Consider the following 17,347-nt stretch of genomic DNA (forward strand, 5'->3'; position numbering starts at 1 on the left):
CCAACTCAGCTCACATGGGGCGACTGGGATTCGTACCCCGGACCAAAGAGGTTAGCGTTCTACCACCGCGCCATCCTGACAACGTTTCCATTGCGAGGCTGTGTGCATAAATATGCTCAGTGATTCGTAGCAGGCGAGAAAAGAATCAACTATCACGTAGCCTTGTGCTGAAACCTTTGTGAGTGACACGCAAAGCCGGCATATAAGTGGGAAGTTAACTAATAAAAATATAATGCACCAAGCAACAGGTAGTCAGGACACAGACAGATAATTCAAAACCAATGAAATGTGGCAAATGCCAAATTTTACATGGAATATGACCAAATTCTCTACTTTCGCATACCCATAAAGCTTTGCGACTGGGGTAAGCAAATGTAAAACCACAAACGGCGTCTCGTGTTGTCAAAGACGGATTGAATACTCCCAACGAGTTTCAAAGAAGTTTCACATTTTAATAACATTTTTGCAATAATATATTTCATGCATGATTATACAGTGTAATTTACAATCTATCTAAGTCTTAGGTCATGATTGAAGCATCTTTTTGGTTAAGTAAACTATAGTCTGCGTTGCTTGGGGGTCTGCCGTATTCGTCCTCATCGCAACACGGCAGACCGCCGAGAAACACAGGCTAAGTATTGTTGTTTTTTCTTGAGAGAGTTCTGCATGGATGCTTTGTCAAATTTCCCTTATAACATTCTACAAGTATTTGAACTTAATCAATGAACCCTGGTATACTGAAATTTATAGTGCATTCAGTGTTAAATACGAAGGTCAATCAATAAATGATTTTAAAACTAGCACAATTTGTTAATTGTTTATATAGTTTAGCTTGTGTTTTATATTTGCAATTGGATTAGAACAGAAACAACGAGCACTATAATTTTCTAATAGATAATCAATATCTAGCATCTTTTAGTATTGACGCATTGAGATAATTATGATTAATCCATTACTTTCTCAGAAGCACATTATATTTTAGTACTTCTACAAATATGCAGTTCTTAGTTATAATTTTATTAATCATATAAACTACTATATTGTACGTTAAACTACAATTTTTCGAGCAATATTTGATTTTCTTACATTTTTTAAAATTTCATCCAATTTTCAAAGCAAGCTAAGCCTATACACCTAATTAAAAAAACGTTGTTGGGTTCCAAAAAAGGTTTTATCATCGAAGCTAAGTCCGAAGGGGCAGCCAAACAGCTCTCCAGCGTACATCTTTGTAGAATGGCTTTGGCATGTTAATCTCGGTCGCCGACTTTGCTCTAATGTGCATTTTTACATGTCTATATGCAAATATGATACACATTTCGGAGTACCCAAAATCCTTTTCGGTCTTAACTTCGATGATATGATCTTCTCGAACCCGACAAGGTGTTTTTTCCAATTAGGTGTATACTACATGCTACAACTGTCTACTTGATTACAGTTTATACCAATATGCTATAATATTTTTTTTGTATTTTTGTTATTTTGTTTTTCTTTTCTTCCATCCATCTAACGCTAAATCTAACTACAATTCTGAACATAACTGTTCGGATTCTCACCATTTTTGCTCTTACATTATGTTAAGTTGAAACGATACTACCTACACTAGCTTTTAACATACATACATAAACTTTATTAACGTGTCAAACTTCTAGCATGCCACATGTAGCACACTAATCGTGGACACCAATAAACCTCCCTTCCCCTTTAGAGACAAAGTCGTGTCTTAACAGTCGAGTCATAACGAAACCTTTCAAGGCATCATTGGATATGAGGAGATCATGTAATGGGCATTTTGCAAAAGTTTACAATTGATTGTCCTAAAAGGGAAAAAGTCCCAAGAGTCCTTATTGTTAAGGCATATTGTATTGGAACAAATAAAGGGTCAAAGACTTGCTATTAAGTAAAATCAGCATTTGTATAAAATGAACAAAACGCGCTGTACCGATTTCTGTTACCTTCCCAGCATTTTAAAGCATTGCATGTCGTGACCGCGATACTTTCTCTAATTTTAATTGGCTGATTTTTTTCTTTCGCAATGTGATTGGTCTGGCAGTACCGTGTCCATAGCCGCGCCGTGCTCTTGCCGTGTTCCGCCGGGTATTTGATTGGATGGAGAGTAAATTCTCGAGCAATGTGATAGGTCTGGTGTATCCCTTGCCGTGTCACGACCGTGTGCGTGCCGTGAGCTTTTCACAGTCATATACACGGAAACTGCTTTATGTACACTACACCTCTACAACTTCATATCTTGCTGCCTTTTGTCTAATAATCACTGCAAGATATAGCTATTTCTTATTTTTTTAAATTTTATTTATGTGACAGTTTCCTCGTTAGTTGCGGCGTTTCGTTCATGTCGCAAGACTCTAGCTCCTCGATGTTCTAAGAACGTCGACTCAGTTGTCTCAATTCCTACTACATTGCTGATTCCCGGAAAAATACGAGGGTGAATCACAAAACATCCCCCGAAAAGATTTTTCAATCCGTTCCGATAATTCTCGCTAAATATGAAGTAAATCAATGGATTGGTGAAGCTACTCAACCATGCAAGATAGAAAGTACTAAACGCTAGGTTCTCGAGACCACACGGTATGCTCCAGTTCCATTTATAAATATGAATGAAGAGAAAGATGTGAAGTGGGGCCCAAGAGATCGCAAATAATAAGACGATGCTGATCGCCAACCGAACGATGCGTTTGTTCTGAGTGTTATCGCGAACCGATCTATTAGCGTAATCGTTTCCTACGACCTGCCTCGCTTTGATCTTGTAAAGAATATATGAATACAGTACGGTAATGACGACCAGAGGTATTGCGTAGTGGGACACGAAAGAAAACATATAGAATCTCTTTTGGGCCTCATTTGTGTCATCGAATGCTGGCTCCCACTGAAGAATGCACCTAAACGTCCTTTCCTCCTTTGAAATTAACACAAGCCTGAACGAATAAAAGTACGGAGCATTATATCCCATGGCAACCACCCAGGTCATCACCACTGCAACCGTGCGCCATCCGACACTGGATCTCCTAGCCTTTAGAGGGAAAACGACTGCATAGAATCGCTCGATAGAAATAGCCACGTGACTAAGGATCGAAATGGATGTGGAAAGGTCTTGCAAGAAGTGAACGAGCTTGCAAAGAAACGACCCAAAATCGCCTTTGATAAGCCAAAAATGATCGGAATGTATAAATGCGATTTCTTTTGGAATAACAACTAGTGGAAATATCAAGTCCGATACGGCCATATTTGCAATGAAGAGATTTGTGATCGTACGCATTTCTCGGTTCCTATATAACACGGCTAGAACTAGCGCATTACCCGCGAGAGAGAAAATACCCAGAACGCCTAGCGCTACGGTCATGACGATTTCTGAAGTAGCGGAGTTTAAGAGATAAAGCGTGCATAACTGATCATTGTAGGTTGTGTTGTTTGACATTATTCTAGGCCTAATTCAAACAGAACTAATAGATTTATATGTAACTTAAGAATATGCCTTGACGTACCTGGATGTACCCACCCAGTGATGTACCTTGTCGTACCTCTGTGGACGTGTCCCTCAAAAATGTGCCTCGACGTACCTAATAACTATATACTCTCATTAACTATGTAATTAATTAACTAATTAATTTTTCAACGTGCCACAATCCCAATGATTAGCCTCTGTATAAGTAAGTAAAGAACTGTGATACACCTTAATGTACGTACCACCTTTGGGCTATGGTCTCCTTAAACTTTGATGTCTTCGAGATTGTTCCTTGAGATATAACTAGTGAATGAAATCTAATTGAAGGTTCTATATATTATCTTTCCTGAAATTCTGTGGATTGTGATCCTTTTATACTTGTGAATCACTTCTCGTTTTATTTCTATTGCAAGTGCTGGCTAGTCCTTCTTTATCCTTCAGCTGGCATCACAGTCGTCAATTTGGTTAAGTAGTTTTGCTAGTCCACTCTGTTTAAATAAAACTTTGCTGCTTGTCTCTTCCTTGGATCTTCCTGGCTCTTCGTAGTTGTTCTTGAGAATTCTGTTTTCTTAGTCCATAAAACACGTTATTCATCCATCAGACTGCACGTTACATTCAGCAAGGCTCATGTCAAATCGATTCTTACTAATCCTTCTAACTTGGTATGTATTTTCTACACAAGAAGATACTGTGTTCTTGTAACCGGTAGTAGACTTTGGTTCTGTCAAAGTGTGTTTCTCAATGAACCATCAAAGCCTGAACTGAAGGAAAAAACAAGGATTAAGCAGATTTATTAAGCAATTGCAATAAAGGAAGTATCGCATGCATCTACACACTGAACCCAGCCAATAGAATAACAAAGAAATTAACAAAAAAGATAGAATAAACAATGAACAAGTTAATAAAATCCGACAAGACGACCGAACGAAATGGCTAACGTCAACATATTATGTACTTATTGACTGAGTTAGGTCGGGCCGTACGGGAAAATATTTGGCTCGAGGTGATGCCGTACAAATGACAGAGAGCCAAATATTTTCCCGTACGGCCTGACCTAACTCAGTCAATAAGCATTTTATCTTATGACCCTCACGAAAAAAATAATAAAAAAATAAAAGGAAGAAATAGTAAATAAAAGCTAAAAAAGAGAAAGCGCGCGGATTCGAGCAGGGCCGTACGGACGGGCCCTCCTCGCTCAAAGCCGTACGGCCCTGCTCGCGCCATTTTCCCGAAGGTTTTTCTAAGAGCACGCGCCCGAGCAGATACGGGTCATATGATAATATATGATATCAATATTTTATGTAGGATTAATATAATTAATAAATATACTATAACAGACTTATATGCCATGTAATTTGTGTTAATAGTTTTTAATTCTAACGACAATGATTGTTGATGGTGGTGATGTTTATGTTTTATTTATATTTAACCGGTTTTATACTGACTTTTCGGATCTTACAATTATATTTTTTCCTAAGCACAGACTGCGGCATATAAAGCTATTAGCCTTCAAACCAAAAAGACAATAACAGCCTTGGTTTAATTCTAAATGGCTGTTGGCGTTTGAATTTTGTATTTTCGACAACACATCTTTAAAAGAACTCCGTTATACGGTGACTCCACATATCAGAGATCATTTAAGCTATGAAGGCAATATTATGATTATCATCTTAAGGCGTCGCCATCAGTCCTACTAGAAGGTTTCACTTTACTATTGCCAGTATTTATTTTAAATTTAAGGCTGCATGACGCGACGAGTAAATGTTATCACTAAATAGCGTGCTCGTGTTTGATAACAGAAAATATATGCTTTAAAAAACGTTTTTCAATATAAAGTTCCAGACATTGCTTCCGGCATTTTACATCACGAAAGAAAATAAAAGATTAATTCCTCTTGGGGCTTCTATAAGGTTGGGATTTATTTGGATGGATGGATGGATGGATGGATGGATGGATGGATGGATGGAGGGAGGGAGGGAGGGAGGGAGGGAGGGAGGGAGGGAGGGAGGGAGGGAGGGAGGGAGGGAGGGATGGATGGATGGATAGATGGATGGATGGAAATACCATGTGCTAGTATCAGTTTACAAACCATAAAATAAAATGCTTTAATCTGTTCATACGTGTGTCCTTTTGTATTTTGTAATTCCCTTGATTATATATCTTGCCTTCAGCCATAATAAAGCCTGTAAAACGCTTAAGACAAACGAATGACAAGATGTCATAATCCATCGGTCCAAGTTAAGCCAAAAGCGGTGTATATTTGTACTAGGTACAATTGCTCAACATCGGAGTATGACAAACAGTTATTCACTCCAAATTCATCAGCTATCTTTATTAACTGTTCTTAAATCTTTAGCCATGGCAATTTGGTTTTTAAAAAACTCAGGAACATTTGTAGTGTCCTTCTTAAGGTGGCTTCATATAGTTTCGGGCTTTAGAACAGAATGGAACTAGAAATCATTTTATAGCAAATATACAGATCTATATCTTGATATCTGATACGTTAACCATATTAAAGACTATGAGTTTAGGAATCATTTTTCGTGAAAATGATCACGTGAATAGTTACCATAGCAGCGACACATCAGCCACAAAACGGACCCTTTTTGCCATTAAAAAGTTAAAATCTCGAGTTTCCCGTGGTCAATCTTTTTTAGATTGTGTAATAGGAAAGTTTGTTTTGTTACCTATTATATGAAAGCGTTTTATTAAAATTGTGACTACAGAAACCAAGATATTAAAGAAATATCGATTTTCAAGATAAAAAGTTTTCTGTAGTCAAGATATTTTTTATGTTGCTTCAGTCGCCTTATCAATCTACGAAGAAAAACTATAGGAATTTAAAGATATTTGACCACGTAGTTTTCGAGTTATTATTATTTTTAAATAACTTATGCAACCGACTTTTCGTGACGTCATAAAAATAAGACTTCTTCAAGTTCTGGTACTGCGCATGCTCGTGCACAATCTGGCGCGCGCGAACAAGAACTATATGGAGCCACCTTAAGGCTATTAAGAAGCAATTAAATCTATGTGTTTTATCAATGTTTTTAAGAGAGGCCTTTTAGTCTGTGATTCGAGTAGGCTCCAGGCGTTCAGTAGATAGCCGTTCTCAAGAAATTGTGTTTGTTAGTAGTTTGAAAGAATGCAGATAGAGTATGAATAATATGTTAAAAAAGTGAAAATTTGGCGAGGGGGTGGGAGAAAGAAAGAGTGAGAGTTAGCTCGGAGGGAGGGAGGGAGGCGCAAAGCGAGAGGGAGGGAGAGAGGAAAGGAGCAAAGACACCTAGAGATAGCAAGACTAACTCTGTAATTCTGTTAAGATTTGGAGAGGACTTGGAGGGATTGTACGCAGATGTTTCATCAATCAATTGATTTTAATGATACCAATTTATGTTTGACGTTTTGCCGTATCCAGCAAAAAATTAATTAACAAATACATATGAAACTAGTTTTATAACCACGTTCATTAAGACTGTATTTGTAACCTCATTTCAGATAGGATGTAATAAGGCAAATATCATTGCCGCCTTGTTGACTGATATAACAAAAAATGGGGGGGAAAGAAGACTTCAATCTTAAGTTAAATCCAACGAAATATTGCCTCGAGCCTCGACGGAAGCTTTTGCCATTTTTACTAAAGACTTCCTATTTACTCGCTTTTCGGGAAGTATCACGAAATATTTTCATTAAATGTAACTAAAAGTTAATTCACATGTGAAGTGCTCGAGAATGTCAGATAACGTAATATAAATTAAATCTACTTCTTTACTTATCTTTTCGCATATACACTATCACGTACTGAATACCCGGAGGTTGGACATCAGTTCGCATAAAATGACACCAAAAAGAGATTAAGATTCAAAATAAAATAAAAACATAAAATAAAATGAATTTAATAGTGGCATTTCTAAAGAGTAATTTTCGGCTATTGAAATTCCTATTATAGGACTTACGGTCAATACAGAAATGTTGATTTTTGCGGAAGGAAGAAGCTCTTGAAGTACAGGAGAGAACCAACAAACAACTCTACTCAAATAGACACACCGAGTACGGGGAAACACATCAGTAAAAAGGGTAAATTAGCAGGGTAAAAAACAACTAGTAACGATAACGAAGCAAAATACCTTTCAAGGGAAATGGTCGTCGATCATTATTAGCCGGGATTTGTCATCATTACTCAGTATTAAACTAGCATCAAGCGTCCCCCATCTCAACTGCCAATGTGATGATTTTTGATTCCATAGGTCGCAATAAAATATACAAATAAAATAGCTTTCAATTTTCGAATGAATAGGAAATGTTTCTCGCTGTCATGGTCTTAAAATTTTATTAGAGAGTTTTAGATTGACATTTTTTTCTCTCCGCAAACGGCAAACGTGACCACGTTTTCATAGTTTTCCTGTATTTTACTTTACCTTTTACAAACCTTCTCACCAAGCGCAAATACTCTTTTGTTTTTCTACTACTTGGACTTTTTTGCGATTCTTTTTCAGTAACCTAAGAGAATTTTTTACTGGTCAACTGACGTTTCACGTTTGCCGTGAACATAAATCTAAAAATCTCTATTGTCAAAAATTTGACGGAAACGCCTGACGTCGAACTGCAGTTTGACCCGGTTTGCTGTACCTAGCAAGAACATCGTGCTAAAGGTCTTTAGGCTACACAGCAACAAAAGTAAAGACTTTAGCAAGTCGACGTTCTTGCTAGGTACCGCAAACCTGCGATTCGACGTCAGGCATTTTCCGTCAAACTTTCCACATTTAGCAAGGTGTCGAAGTTGTTGCTGGAAGAGCCGCCATTTTGAATTTCATTGATGCTGAGTTTCTTTCATGTTTGCGGAGGCATTTCTGGGCCTGATCGCTAAAGGTTAGCAGTAAATGTCCTCTAACACCATGTACCTTCCCTTAATGCCGAGGATGACTATTAAAAAAACATGAATATCGATTTAAAGCAATCTGTTTATCTAGTTTTCTAAGTAATCCTCGAAAAAAGATTCAATCCTTTCTCCGGAATTTAATCGATCTTTTTTGAATTTAGAGAATTTATAAAACGATAAAATCCAAAACTGTGTTATTCATTAGAACAATTCATACTTTCCCCGGTTACAGTGAGGGAACATAGACTGGTAATGGGAAAGTTTCACTTTTGCTTACCTTATTGGTTTGACTTCAGATTAGCGGCTGAATGATGGGCTTAATCACAAATGAGGCACTACTGCAGTGAAACTATAAGATCATTCAGAGCCCTTATGACGTCATGTGATTACGTACGCTACCAAAACTCTGCCCCTTAAGGTGTAATTTAGATTACTTAACAAATAATAAAAAGTAAATCTTTGATTAATAGGGTCTTCCGTGATTACTGGGAAACAGCTTCATCTTAACTCTCATCTCGCATTAAATACAAAACTTGCGTTATGGCGTCATTAACTATACAACTACCAAATCCCATGCACGCTATTTTGTTCAGTTAATCAGTACAAATTAACTAAGTATTTTCATGAGAAAATACAATTTTGGCTTAGACAAAAAAGAAAATTCGCGAAGCATTTTGGAAGTGGTAGTAAAATAAATGACGCCATCATGGATACACAAAGGCAGTTGTAATAACCCGGATAAGCTATTTTATTTTATCCACACGTAAGTTAAAATTTCGTTGGGAAAAAAAAAAACATTTTGGTACCCAAACATGGCGCCTACGTGTTAGGAAAAGTTATTTCTAAATATTACTGTAAATATTTCTCGTATTCTGTTCGCTTGTTTCATTCAAATAACCCTGAATATTTAGTCATAACTATGACTTTGCGGAATCAGTTAAGGTTGAATTTAATTTTGTCTTCTATTTACCTGCTTTCTTTTTACGTTAGTGTTTTTATGGGCTGGCTTTAGTTTAAACTTGAAAACCCACATTTCTAGTTTTTAATAACACTTTAACCCACTCTTTTTTCAAATGTCGTCGTCGGTGTTTCAAAACGAGGGATCGAGAATTCAATGTCAATATATAGGAGCTATATTAGTTCCTGCCATATTGGTGAGTTAATTGGTGTTGTATTCTTTAACTTATTGAAGGAGATTGGACCATTATACTAATGCTTAAAACATTACTAACTCTTTATTTCCGTTAATTCACCTTTTCGGCGCTAGGCGTCACGTGTCAAGTTCGGACATTGTTCTCGGATTTCCATACAAATCCACTGCTTTTAAGAAGAACATTTAGATCGATTTATTTAGTTAGCTCTTTCAACAGCGGCAAGAAAAGCTTCAATCAAGTTAGAAAAATGATATTTTGCTCGTGTTTAGAAAGTTAGCTAAACAAACCAAGTACATAATTCGTTTAAAAGTCAGTACACTCGTAAGGAAATCCAAGAGCAATGTCTTAATTTTGACTAGTCGATGGGTAGCATCGAAAGTTCAACTGCGGATAGCTTTTGAAGAGGAAATATGTATTCTACAAGTTAGTGATTCAATACAAACCGAAACTTTAAAGTTCTTTAAATAAATATAAAAATACTTTTCTTCAGGGAAGAGAAGAGAAGAGAAGAGAGCCTATTAATTCCACTCAATTGATTATATTCAAAGTACCGATTTTTCTCATAATTCATAAAAGTATATATATAAGCACCTCAATTTTCAAAGCAAAGTCCGAGTACCGGTTCCTGAGCACGGCAAGTGACATTGTATTTGCTTTCGCACTTAAAAGTGTTAATTGATGACAGTGAATATTCTTCTTCCCACTTGGCTTCTGGGGTTTCGAAAATCCTTTTTTACTTAATCAAATTATTATTTCATTTTTAAGTTCAATTTCTGAAGGGCGTTTTTAAGTCGATGGAGCGCCAACCGTCTGTGTTTTTCTTATCTATTCGATAGCACAAAGAGCTAAATTAGTTTTTAGTTTTTAGACATATTTAGACGTAAGAGTAACCTTGTGTAATATAGTAAATGAATCATTGAATCTAAAAACAAGAGAAAATGGCCTAAGAAGAGAAATTGGAATACTTAAAAATAATCGTGGGAGACTAAAAAAGGTGAACCCCTTCATAGAATGGATGAACAAAGCAAACGAATAAATTTGTGAACTAGCGGAAGACGAGGCACGAAGCAAGCAAGCAAGCAAGCAAGCGAGCGAGTGAGCAAGCAAGCAAGCAAACAAGCGAGCGAGCAGAAACAACAATAAATAATAGTTCTTTATCTTAATTTATGAAAATAATTTGTTGAATAAATTGTTCGGCATTTGTATACAAACCTTTTCATTTTACTTTCCAATAGATATTTTCCAAAATAGGCTCCGTTCCGTCAAAAAAGTATCGCGTGCTCAAATTCGAAAACGAGGCATTTTTCGAACAAACTTTTTAGCGCGCTATGGAAAAGAGATACGAAACTTGATAATGTTAATCAGGGGAATAGTTTAAAGAGTTTCTTCTAGTTCGGAAGCAGGTTTATAAAGTTTTTTAAAAATACAGCTCACATCAGACCAAATCTTTTCTTCAAGGGTTTTATAAACCGCCTATAACGCTATATGGTTTCAGTCAAAGTTTTCTTTTGAACACTCATCGTTTTCTTTTTTGAGTTTGCGATATTTATGAAAGCGCTCGCTCATCTCGGAAATCGTCAATTGCTGAATGCCATTTTTCTAAAAGCCTTAGTAGATGAAATTAATAAAGTATGGAAACTATTAAGAATGTGTTTCCAGGAAGCCCCCAAAGCCACCCAAGCCTTGATTATTGTCTCTGCTAGTGATATAACTTTCTAGAAGTTACTTGAGGACTTCCGGTTAACAAAATTTGGTGTTTCATTTGGATGAGTGTACCGTTTTTCAGTTTTCTATAGTCTCGGCCTTGCATGAGACGTTAAAGCAGCTCAATCTGGGGGACAAAGCAAAAGAATTCCAATCTCCTGAGAGTTGGAACCTATTTTTATGTCCCCCATATTAAGCTGCATTCCAAAGTGCTGCAAGAGGTATATACACCATACGTATTTTTTATTCACCGATTCCGCGGCAAAAGAAGAAGATTAGAGAATGGCCATTCCAAAAGTGCAGTAGAAAATGGATTGATTTAGGTTTTTGTATCGATGTTGCACTGAATTTGAGGCATTAGTCTGCAGTTAAGAAATCCATTTTACCATCCTTTTCAATAACACGTGAAAAATGGTATTATTTGTCTTCGCACCCAAAGTAGATTTTAGCGGAAGCCAATCAAACTGCTTCCATGAAAACTTCCCATTAGACCGAGGAAGTTGTGATTTATTTAATCGCCTTCGTAGCGTCTGTTATGTTATCCACAAGGACATTTCAAATCGACCACGTGATGCCAAGGTTGCACCACGTGGACATGTTTTTTACACCATGTGATCCAAATTCAGTCAAGTTTTGATCACGTGGTGTAAAAAACTTGTCCTCGTGGTACAACTTTGGCATCACGTGGCTAGTTTGAAATGTACTTCTGGATAACATAACAGACGCTACGAAGGCGATTAAAAAAATCACAACTGCCTCGGTCTACTGGGAAGAGTAGTTAAAGCACGTGACAAATGCACGCCATGGAAACACTTTGATTGACGTCCACCAAAACCTATTTTAATTTGGCGAAGGCAAAATACTTTTCCAGAATTCACTTCAGCGACCAAGGAAAAATTGGCCCAATTAGACGTAATAACAACAACAACAACAACAACAACAACAACAACAACAATGATGATGATGATGATGATGATGATAATAATAATACCGTAAAACTCGCTAGAAAGCCATTTCAATAATCTGCTGACGAAAGATCGTATCGCGTCGTCGCTTCAAAGTAGAGTTTGGTGTTTGTCCTTCGAGTGTCAAGTTTTTTAAATTGAAGTTTCATTTTGATAAATATGATGCAAGTAGTGCCAATAAAAAAAGAGTACATGATGAATAAGATAAATAGGAAGTTTCATTCGAAAAATAATAAAAATGCTGGCTTTTCAACTAAACTCTAGCTGCTCGAGTTTTCTGAAAACGAAAATTCAAGGGCCTTTCAAATGCCGTCCCTGTCCAAAAATTAGTTTTTTTTACTAACATTTACAAAAGCAACTGACTTCAAAAGATCCCAAAAATCCCATTCCAATCAGTATCAAAAGTTCTATAATATATGAAGCAAAAAAAGTTTGAACAAAACAAAGAGTGATGGAGAGAAGAGAAAATAAAATTAAATAAATTAAATAAAAAGAGAAAAAAAAAAGAAGAAAAAAAAAAAAAAGAAAGAAAAGAAAAAAAACATACAGTATGTTTATAAAACCGCGTATAAAACATTCACCGCTATTCTCAGTAACGAATATCTACAACTTATCTAGTTCCGACAGTTAAAAAAAAAGTTTTTAGTCTCGTCAAGTCGATGATAAAAAGTATATCTCTCTCACGGGCACTCAGCTTTACCACTGCATTATTTTTGATCCGCGTCATATAACGAACAACTTTCTGAAAACATTGTCTTATAAGTATCTTTATTTTAAACGAAACATCCATCCCTGTAGTGGCGGAGACAACGGATCAGTTCAGATAAGAAAAACTACTTGATATTTGTGAGGATTAATATCTTGGCTGAAAGCTAAGCTAAATGCATAGCAGTGATTTGTTTTGAAAAATAATGTCACTTTACACTTTTAGTCAGGAAATGGTTTCTGATATGCCTGATTTTCTTACAAAGAATCGATGTCCAGGGATTCTGTTTGATCTCTTTTCTATATTTACCTTTTTTTTTACTTTCGTAAGAGAAAAAAATCATGTCGAAAGGCGCTCTTGTTGTTTTTGATCGGATCATTGCATTATCTTCAAAACATTCGTTTTTCTTTGTTATTTTTTCATAATCATCATTTTCATTGATAATAAAAGACATTTTCTTTATTTATTTTTTAACCAAGTGGAAGATTACTGATATATCATGATTTGCAAGGGTCTGTAGCTCTTTATATTCAAGAGGATTCGTATTTTTATTTATTCAGCTGAAGGGTTTTACTAAAAGGCTTTGTTTTCATGCATTGATTAAACTCACTGATGCAGACTGTTAAATATTATATTCTGATCCTTCTTTCCTTCCTTTTTCGTTTATTTTTTCTTCATGTTTTTTTTTTTTTTTTTTTTTTTTTTTTTTTTTTTTTAAATTTCTTTCTCTCTCTCTCTCTATTTCTCTCTCTCTCTCTCTCTCTCTCTCTCTCTCTCTCTCTCTCTCTCTCTCTCTCTCTCTCTCTCTCTCTCTTTCCTTCTTTCTTTCTTTCTTTCTTTCTTTCTTTCTCTCTTTCTTTCTCTCTCTCTTTCAATTCTTTCTTTAAATTTCCGCGAGAACACAAGACGTATATAATGTACATGAATGTGACAATTACTTAAATATTTACACATCTCTTCGTGAATTCAAACACTAAATGCTTTAACAACATACTAGTGATTGTATGTACACAAGAGCGAAGTAAAGCTAAGCAATTAAGAAAAATGCCTGATAAAAGCCATATTATTAACCAACCTGACAAAAAGTATGAGACCTTAAGATAAGTTGGTTGATTGTAAGAAACTCATAAATAAATGTTATTTTTTTTTTGGTTGCTGTTCTTATGAAGGTTGTTGCCGTTTCTAAGCTTTAGATATTAAGAGGAAAATTGTTTTCAACAACGAGCAATAATGGCAAAAAGCGACAGAAACTAGATCTTCGTATGAGTTTTGATCCCAATTTTCGTTTTGGGTTCACACTGAAAACATTTTTTAAACAGTTAGAAACTGATGTACTATGATAAAATGCTTGTTTGAAGCGGTATTTTCAATTGTACAAAGATGTTTTGTTTCATTTGTGTTAGAATGTAGCTTTGTCAGGCTTTTTTTTATAGAAAATGTATGGGGAATAAGCAAATGAAGGCCTAAACCTCATTATCGAATAAAATTTTTGCTTTGGGTTAACATTTTGATTCCACTTTCATCGGTCATCTCCAATTCCAAATAAGTTAAACTTTCCGAATAACAAGATTTTAGCCTTGTACAACAGCCTTTCTTCAAGAAAATAGTTTTTGGCGCTCACCGCTTGAATACGAAAATAATTCTCTCTTAAACTATTCATGGCATTGAGTAAAGAGATTTTATGACTATAACACGTTAAACAACAAGACCGTTGGGTAGTCATTTAATAAAGGTCACAAATTGAGAAATGAAGACAATGAAAAAAGGAAAAAAGAAGGAAAGGAAGAAAAAAGAAAGAAAAACTGAAAGAAAGAAAGGGAAAAAAAGAGAAAGAAGGAAAGAAAAAGAGAAAGGAAGAAAGGAAGAAAGAAAGAAAGAAAGAAAGAAAGAAAGAAAGAAAGAAAGAAAGAAAGAAAGAAAGAAAGAAAGAAGAAAGAAAGAAAAAGTGAACAATATTCGCTTTCCGAAACTCCAGATCACTCGCATAATTGTTTCCTTTCGTTCACTTAGATGTTGTTGTTTTTTCTTCAAAATTATCACTTTGGCGCTTTCGTTTTCATCTCCACTGAATTCGGTCAGGAAATGATGCGTGCTAAAGAGCTTCAAGGCTTTTACGACTTGTATATATGTTCGTTAATAGACCTTACACCTTTTTGTTTTATTTATTTTTTCCTAACTCCGTGCGCTCTATTACAAGTTTCCCACGATCGAATGCGATACTCCTGAAGACAGTGCAACACAATAGTGTATCTTTTTGCGCAGGATACATGCTTTATTAATGCCGATATATTGAGCAAATGTGTTTTCTTTCAATGTATTTATTTTTTGAAAATATTAACGGTCCTATGTAATTACTATTTAACATGAGCATGATACACTAACTGCATGCCATTAATTACCCTAAGACCTTGTCTTATTCGAGATCACCCTAACAACTTTAACAAACAATAGCGCCTTTGTAGAAAGAACAAGGATTCCTTTTTTGGCTCACGAAATAAAAAAAGGAGTTAATGCGGTTTTCGATATTCTGCGAACTCGGTAGTTGAAAGCTACACCCCAAAATTTTTTTTTCTTTTTTCGCTGCCGTCAATCAAAAATAATCAGTCGTCGGTACCTTTCATCAGTATTTTTGACTGGCGCCAGTGAAAAAACAGTTTCACAAAAAGCGTTGAAATGTCTTTGCAGAATATCGAAAACCACAGTAAAGTGCACAAAAAGGTTTAATATTGGTAGTATCAATTTGGTCACCCATGTTACTAATAGTACACATAAGTAATTACACATGAGCCATACCTAATACCGTAAGCCTATATTCTTAAACGCCTGCTAAACAGTAATAAGAATCTTGTGTCATGGTATCGTAACGGATGCTACCGTAAAGCAAATTGATTAATGGCTGGTTCTTAATTCATTAACGTTTGTACGTAATTGCCTGTAAGAGATACGGTCGTCGCCTTTAGAAAAGCAAAAAACGTGTTAAACTTTGCTCTTTTAGAATCTGACGGAAAGACTTTATTGGAACTGAGGAAAATGATTGAGCGCATAATAATGCTTAGTGCCTAGTAGTTTAAGTATTTGGTTCTTAATATTCCATCTATTTCTTGATTTTATTTTTCTCTCTAAGATGATTTTTAAATTATCTAGATAGAACTTAGTAATTAGATAATTTATATACATATTTACTTAGTTTTTTTGCCTTTTTTACTATCTATATATATATATATTTATTTTATTGTTTATATTTGTAAATATAGCAGAGTTATTGAGGGCCGCAAGTTTATTAGCCTTGTGCTATTGGGTGCCACCCTCGTGAAATAAAGTAAATTTATTATTATTACCATTATTGTTATTATTATTATTATTATCATTATTGTTATTATTATTATTGTTATTATTATATATTATTATTATTATTATCAGGGTTAGAAGTTAGTAGATAAAGGAAGGTACACACGTTTTTGGGGGGAAGGTCTGGGGCTTAAAGGGGATCAGTTAAAAAAAAGCTGTTTCCTTGTTGACTTAATATAAGGGCATAAGTTTCTTACTGAATGAATGGAGGAGGGCTACAAGCAATCAGGTCTCCTCCCCCCCCATAAAAAAACGTAATTTATCTAAAGCCTTTTAGTCTTAATTCGATCTGAATCCTTAAATAACCCACTATAATGTAGGATGGAACTGTGATGAAACGTGTAGTCAATGGTGTCAAGAAACGTAGATCCAGAACACTGATCTGGCGGTTTGATATCTACATAACAATCTGTTAAATTCGAGTGTTTTTTTTTTTTCGGCATCCAGCTTTTATTTTTAAAAAACTGATCGGCCGCAAGATCAAAAAAATTCTTCATATTCGACATATCATTGCACCATTGCGGATTTTTTTCCTTTCATGGACTCGTTAACTTGAATGTTTGATACCTTTTCGTTTCATTCATAATATATCTTTTACAAGCCCCATATTAAGCTGGAGCCTGATAATTTTACAATAAAAGAAAAAGAAAAAGACTTGACTTACTGAAAACCGATTGCTCCTTGAAGTCGAACTCAGTCACCTTTTTAAAGTTATTTTAGCTCACTTGCACGTAACTTCGACGTCGAACCACAGAATGAAATCCGTGCATTGATCATAAAGACAACCAATATTGCCTAACTCCCAGCCCTGCTTTTATAATCCTTTTACTTAGTTCTCTCCAATCTAGTAATTTCTTTTTTCCTTATACTTCTTACTACATAATCAAAGGATCACGTTTTGTGTAAAATAAATCATCATTATAGGATTAATATCACAAATACTTAGCGCCGTAGAGTAGGTTTTAAATGATCTCGCTCTGAACCAATCATAATGCAGTGAAACGTACACCATCCAGGAAACAGGTTTTGGATCTCATCTTTTTCCCCCACTCATTTGTTGGTTAAATAATTTTCCTCTCTCCGCGATACCCTAACAAGCCAAAGTTCAAATCGTGACTTGGATCATCCCTAAGG

General features: G+C 35.5%; 1 protein-coding gene across 3 annotated transcripts; it reads right to left on the reverse strand.

Moving 5' to 3' along the window:
* Positions 1-992: 992 nt before the first annotated feature.
* Positions 993-17,038, reverse strand: LOC116302456 (QRFP-like peptide receptor). 3 transcript variants are annotated; one of them, XM_031711745.1, is made up of 2 exons: positions 16,878-17,038; positions 993-4,218 (listed from the first exon to the last, which is right to left on the reverse strand). In XM_031711745.1, the coding sequence occupies exon 2, from the start codon at positions 3,428-3,430 to the stop codon at positions 2,309-2,311; it is 1,122 nt and encodes a 373-aa protein (XP_031567605.1). In that variant the 5' UTR covers positions 3,431-4,218; positions 16,878-17,038; the 3' UTR covers positions 993-2,308. The 3 variants fall into 3 exon arrangements, with proteins under 3 accessions (XP_031567605.1, XP_031567606.1, XP_031567607.1); XM_031711746.1 differs by lacking the exon at positions 16,878-17,038 and adding an exon at positions 8,614-8,670; XM_031711747.2 differs by lacking the exon at positions 16,878-17,038 and adding an exon at positions 7,585-7,743.
* Between the last annotated feature and the right edge of the window lie 309 nt (positions 17,039-17,347).

This window comes from Actinia tenebrosa, unplaced genomic scaffold (assembly GCF_029948245.1).
Source record: "Actinia tenebrosa isolate PJP-AT-01 unplaced genomic scaffold, QUT_ActTen_1.0 PGA_scaffold16__25_contigs__length_10494907, whole genome shotgun sequence".
NCBI lineage: Eukaryota > Metazoa > Cnidaria > Anthozoa > Actiniaria > Actiniidae > Actinia > Actinia tenebrosa.

Excerpts from the sequence above, each read along its gene's own strand:
- LOC116302456 (XM_031711745.1), bottom strand. The coding sequence starts at position 3,430 with ATGTCAAACAACACAACCTACAATGATCAGTTATGCACGCTTTATCTC.